Raw genomic sequence first — 6468 nt, 5'->3', positions numbered from 1 at the left:
GGTGGCGCTCATACAGACACGGGGTGGGCCGGGACGTAAGAAAATGGCGGACTCGAGAAGTAGTATCAATTAGCATGCGATTCACTGCCTGATTCTCGTCCAGCACTAATACTGCTCAAATAGCAAAAGATAGTTTTATTTGTGAACATCAACATCATTATTTGACGCCAGAATTAGGCATAAATGATAAAGCGAGGTAGCATCTATGCGACAAAAAAAATGAATAAAATGTCACAATCAGAATCAAAAGCATTTCATAGTCGTCGCTGTAGACGTTGATATGAGACCTCGTAAAACGTATGTAGAGGTTAGAACTTTACATACACACCTACAGTTATGGGAAGATTGTCTGTCATGTATGTTATTTTGAACAAGGGTTTGGCAGGTCAGAGGGAAAATGAAACACTTCTGTAATCAGAGTAATTTCCAGTTCGACGCGAACCGCCGAGTGTCGCCGGTTTTTGAGCAGCGTGAATGGACCGAGGGGCTGCTTAGAGCATGCTCGGAGCCACCGGTTACCCTTGAAAAAGGCTGCTGTCCAGCATTTAGTTTTGTGTATGAAAATGGCCATCCGATGGTGCAAAACTTGTTAAGATTGAGCATTAAACTGGGGTCGAATTGACCCGTTTTAACGTTTGATTTTCTCTCCGACAGCTCTGTGCACAAAAATTCCCATTGGTGAAGCTGTTGAGATCGTTTCGGAGCAATTACCCGCCTACTAGTCAAAAGGTGTGAAAGTCGCCCTAATTTACATTCGAATGCAGGGACATTAAAAAAAAAGGCGTCTCTCTAGCATTTTTAGTTCCAGAGTTATTGAAGAGATTGGCTGATTTTTCCGGGCCATTTTTTATTAAATATTTTTTCCCCTTTTCGTCACCACGCGCCGTGTTTGGAGGGGTAGCAGATTATAAGAAGCGGGAACGCTTCTCATATTCTATTTCTGAATCGTAAAATAATTATATTTTACATAACAACATTACTTAAAAATGTTTCAAAAAAAACAACAACAACAACAACGTTATACTATCGAAAGCTGCCGAAGTCAATATTTTTGGGTATCATCTTTTGGTAACAATATGGTTTCGGGCTTAACATTGAAATGCACTCACCCGCTAACCGTGTTCGCTAACAATACCTGGGTGCTGGTTCACTCAGCTTGCACAAAGAAGGCTAGTAGTAGAAGTGAATTTATTTCTGTAATTTCATCATCCCTCGATATGATTTCCCACGATACCTTTATATGGTTCACGGATTCGGCATCGGGTACTATGTAGCATGCACGGTTTTTGTCGTAAAGTGGTGTTTCAATCTTAAAGGAACACGTTGCCTTGGATCGGTCGAGTTGGTCTTTGAAAAGCGTTTGTAACCGTTTTTTTTTATAAAATGCATATGGGTAGAAAGATGTTGTAAAAGTAGAATACAATGATCCACACAAACATGCCTCGAAATTGCGTGGTTTTCCTTTTACCTTGTCGACTAACACGTCGGCCATTTATGGGGGTCAAAATTTTGACTCCCATAAATGGCCGACCATGTTAGTTCGCACAGTAGAAGGAAAACCACGCAATTTCGAGGCAAACTTGTGTGGATCATTGTATTCTACTTTTAAAACATCTTTCCAACCATATGCATTTTATAAAAAACGGTTACAAACGCTTTTGTTTTGACCAACTCGTCCGATCCAAGGCAACGTGTTCCTTTAAACAACAACACACAACATAAACAGTAAACTTGCGGAATGGTGGTTCTTGGGAGGGGAGTATCGACGTTTCGAACATACTCATACTAGCCCGGGTGGGTATACGAAATATAACACCGTCTCACCTGTTTCGATTTAAAGGCAGTGGACACTATTGGTAATTACTCAAAATAATTATTAGCAAAATCATTACGAGCATTGGGGAGAGGTTGATAGTATAAAACGGTGTGAGAAACGGCTCCTCTGGAGTAACGTAGTTTTCGAGAAAGAAGTAATTTTACAAAAAACTTTATTTCGATACAAGCATCCTTAAATGAAGCACACCTTCGTGTGACAAGGGTGTTTTTCTTTCTTTCATAGTTATCTCCCAATACAACTACGACGGCCAATTGAGCTCAAATTTCCACAGGTTTGTTATTTAATGCATTATGTTGAGATACACCAAGTGAGAAGACTGGTCTTTGACGATATTACCAATTGTGTCAACTGTCCAGTGTCTTTAAGGAACTGAACACTATTGGTAATTAATCAAATTGATTGTTAGCATAAGAACTTACTTGGTAACGAGCAATTGAGAGCTGTAGATAGTATAAAAAATGTGAAAATTGCTCACTTAGAAGTAAAATTTTAATTTAAAAGACTTTGGGTCTGAAACCTTTTATTATAGGCATCTGAAATCACACACTTTGTGCAGCAAGGCTGCTTTGTGTTCATTGTTCTCTTGCAACTTCAATGACCAATCGAGTCCAAATTTTCACATGCATTTTTTGGCGTTATGTTTGGACACACCAATAGTGAAAACACTGGTCCTGACAATTGCCATTAATAGGTGTCCATTGCCTTGAAATACAATATTGTATCGGTTAACATTAACCCGACAATCACTGTGTACACAATAAGGCTATTGTGCCGTCTATAATTCGTTATTGATTTGCCGTTATTTATGAACGGTTTCAAACCATTGTCTTTTATTGGTTACACGTGGCGAGCCTTCATGGTGGTAATTTACAAATTTTTTTATATTTTTTTATCTGCAATTGAATATCAATATCGGAACTCCACACGATGAAGTATTACTATTAGTACCATGGTCATACCATTGAACAATCTCACAAAAAAACAATTGCGAGGAATGGCGTCCGGCGCTGAAACTGAAACCGCGACTGAGTTTACAAGTCGGGTTACCCAGCAGCTTGTAGGAGGTATAGCTGGTATTGGGCTAGCCATGGGTATGGAGACGGGTCTGTTTGATGTGATGATCTCAATGGGAGAGAACAAGAAAACCAGCCAGGAGATTGCAGACTTGGCTGGCATGAAAGAAAGGTAAAAACGGGTACCAATAAATATTGTTCACAACTAACTTTGATTTAAAACAATTCTTTTGTTTCAATTTACCTATTTATGTCTATAAATTAATTTAACTAATTATTTATTTATTCATTCATTAATTGCTTGATTTATTTATTTATTCATTTATCGTTAATTTGTTTATTTATTTATCGCTTATCTCTTAATTTATTTATTTTGTTTATTTATTGATTATTATTGTTATTATTTTGCATGGTATCAAACAAATGTACATTTTTTTAAACTTGTTTGTGAACGTGGTTTATTTATAAGTTGTGTTATTTGTTTGTATTTTTGGTGTGGAGTTGTTCGTTACATAAACAAAATGTCTTGGTGTTAACAAACAATTCAACCAAAACTGATTCACAGAATAATCGTTGGTTGCAAAGGTGGTGATAAACATTTCAGGGAAAATGTTCACCCATTCCCAAAGCGGCTAATTTGAAGATATTCCTGAGTGCCAGTAGTCCCTACTTTCAACTTGCTGTGTGTGGTGTGTGGACACGCCCGATGGATTGAAAACACACAGCATTGAGCCGTTAGAAAATCAAAGCATAAGTTTGTTTTAGCATGGTAGTGCACATGCAAATAAAATTTCGTTTATTAACTTGTTAATCTGGTGCACAGGTTCCCATATTATGGTCGGAACATGAGACTCGTGCAATAAAGTCGATTTTAAATTCAATAAAATTAACTGCCATGTTTACTCAACATTGTATTTGGACAGGTATGTAAGGGAGTGGTTGGGATACATGGCCGCCGCAAACATCACGAACTTTGACCCAAACGAAGGGAAATTCTGGCTTCCATCCCACCGATCAAACATCATGGAGTTAAAAGGTCTGGTGATGACGTTACCCATTCTTTATGGAGGATTCTTCAAAGTTGCAGAATGCTTCAGAAAGGATGGGCCAACAGGTGAATAAATAAGGTTTTCGTACAGTCAAGCGGCGTTTGGCTCGAAATAATTAGCAAAACAAAAATTGTAAGTGAAGATAATGTTGAGCATCCGGGCCTATATCATAGAGCTGCTTAAATTGTGAAAAGTAGACAAACGCCACCATTTTTTAAGGTAACCAGACAAAATTGCAATGTTGCGTGTACAATTGTGACCGCTATCCTGTTATGTTGATCAGCTGATAAAGGTTAAAGGTACTGGACACTATTGGTAATTACTCAAAAAAAATATTATCATAAAACCTTACTTGGTAACGAGTAATGGGGAGAGGTTGGTGGTATAAAACATTGTGAGACACGGCTCCCTCTGAATAAACCTAGTTTTCGAGAAAGAAGTAATTTTCCACGAATTTGATTTCGAGACCTCAGAATTAGATTTTGAGGTCTCGAAATCAAGCATCTGAAAGTACACAACTTCGTGTGACAAGGTTGTATTTTCTTTCATTATTATCTCGCAACTTCGACGACCAATTGAGCTCAAATTTTCACAGGGTTGTTATTTTATGCATGTTTAGATACACCAAGTGAGAAGACTGGTCTTTGACAATTACCAAAAGTGTCAAGTGTCTTTAAAGGAACACGTTGCCTCGGATCGGACGAGTTGGTCTATGAAAAGTGTTTGAAACCGTTTGTTATGAAATGCATATGGTTAGAAAGATGTTTTAAAAATAGAATATAATGAGCCACACACGTATCACTCAAAATTGCACGGTTTTCATTTTACGTCGCGAACTAACACGGTCGGCCATTTATGGGAGTCAAATTTTTGACTCCCATAAATGGCCGAACGTGATTGTCGACGAGGTAACGAAAACCACGCAATTTCGAGGCATATTTGTGTAGATCATTGTATGCTACTTTTACAACATCTTTCTTACCATACCGATTTTATAACAAACGGTTACAGAACGCTTTTCAAAGACCAACTCGACCGACCCAAGGCAATGTATTCCTTTAAGCATTATTTTCTGCTAAAGCAGCTCATAGGAAATTGGACCGAGTCTTTATGGTACTGCAGATCACCACAGCATTTGGCGTACGTTTAGCACAATGGTAAATATAGGCAGAAGCAAATCAATTGTGCTTGGCAGTGCTATTAAATATTTCGTACATTATCCTTTCGCAATTCTTAAAATAATGTCAGCACAATCAATTGTGTTTTCATTACCAAAAATATCAACATGTGACAAAGATAACGAAACTGCCGCTGTTTTTTCGTTTCATTTTTGAAGGGGTTCCTTTTGAAGAGTATCACAAACTTGACGACCTCATTCACCTGACGCAAGGACGTTTCTGTCAGGATCAGCTGATTCAAGAATTCCTTCCATCTATGCCTCAGGTGCATCGCTGTCTTGGTAAGACAACCAAAAAACACAATACAAAAATAGTTGAATTGCATGAAGATCAAAGTGTTTTGTCGAGTTTTGTTTTGTCTTTGCACTCTAAAAATTCCCGGGTCAGACTTATCTGTTCTCCGTTGAGCCTGACATTATTTCCGGGTCAAAATTCGAAAAACAGGCTAAAAGGTGTGATTTTGCATTTGATTCGTTGTCGGTTTGAACCATCTTGGCGATTTTGAAACAGGTTCCGGATCAAACTTACCCATAAATGGGTCAGGCTCAAAATGACTCCAATCCGGGTAAATTTTGACCCGGGAGTTTCTACAGTGTACATCCAACATGTTTTTGTGTCATACCTTTGATTTCAGAGACTGGAATTCACGTTCTGGATCTCGGGTGTGGGGAAGGTACAGCCACCATCACAATGGCTAGACGCTTTTTCAAGAGCAGGTTTTACGGATTGGATATATCTCAACCCGCTCTCAGAACAGCTCGATACAAAGCAGCCGAGATGGGTCTCTCCAATGTCGAGTTCATCAAGGCCGATATCTCGCTCATGCCCACTGACTGGACGGACAAATTCGACTATCTCTTCGTGCATTTCGTCCTTCATGATCTCTCATACCCCACCAAGGCTCTCCGAGAGATGCATCGGGTGCTCAAACCCGGAGGAACCCTCTCGGTGATCGAGATCAATGCGTATTCAAATCTGGAGGATAACTTAGAGAGACAAGACAGAAAGTCCATAGTCCTCGCATATTCGTATAGTTTGGTGACCTGTTTGCCTATTTCACTCTGCCCGGGGGACGGGGCAGGCTTGGGTGGATTGTGGGGCAGGGAGGAGGCGCAGAAAGCACTTGAACAGGCCAAGTTCCAGGTAGTGTCTGTTACTGAAGCATGTAACGACGGGGTGCACTTGATGTGTGTGAAACCTATGGCATAGCTCAAAAGTGTGCTGGCTATACGGTAGTCGGCATTTCAGTCAATCCTGTGTGGTTTTTTTTTCCTCATAATTGTTGTTTCCTTTTCATTACCTTATTTTAGGAGTGTTTGATGAGTATTAAAGGCAGTGTACACTATTGGTAATAATTACTCAAAATTATTATTAGCAAAAAACCTCACTTG

General features: G+C 39.1%; 1 protein-coding gene across 1 annotated transcript; it reads left to right on the top strand.

Annotated features, from left to right (window-relative positions):
• The first annotated feature begins 1921 nt into the window (after nucleotides 1–1921).
• Nucleotides 1922–6286, top strand: LOC139942367 (S-adenosylmethionine-dependent methyltransferase Rv2258c-like). The gene is made up of 4 exons (XM_071939226.1): nucleotides 1922–3022; nucleotides 3774–3964; nucleotides 5236–5358; nucleotides 5712–6286. The coding sequence occupies exons 1-4, from the start codon at nucleotides 2787–2789 to the stop codon at nucleotides 6284–6286; spliced, it is 1125 nt and encodes a 374-aa protein (XP_071795327.1). The 5' UTR covers nucleotides 1922–2786.
• Nucleotides 6287–6468: the final 182 nt, after the last annotated feature.

Source organism: Asterias amurensis, chromosome 9 (assembly GCF_032118995.1).
Source record: "Asterias amurensis chromosome 9, ASM3211899v1".
In the NCBI taxonomy this organism is placed as follows: domain Eukaryota; kingdom Metazoa; phylum Echinodermata; class Asteroidea; order Forcipulatida; family Asteriidae; genus Asterias; species Asterias amurensis.
Note: the sequence above shows the minus strand (reverse complement) of the source record. Positions and strands in the feature narration are given on the sequence as shown.

Excerpts from the sequence above, each read along its gene's own strand:
- LOC139942367 (XM_071939226.1), top strand. The coding sequence starts at position 2,787 with ATGGTCATACCATTGAACAATCTCACAAAAAAACAATTGCGAGGAATG. Across the intron at positions 3,023-3,773 it reads TTGGCTGGCATGAAAGAAAG|GTATGTAAGGGAGTGGTTGG; the intron begins GTAAAAACGGGT and ends GTATTTGGACAG. Across the intron at positions 3,965-5,235 it reads CAGAAAGGATGGGCCAACAG|GGGTTCCTTTTGAAGAGTAT; the intron begins GTGAATAAATAA and ends TCATTTTTGAAG.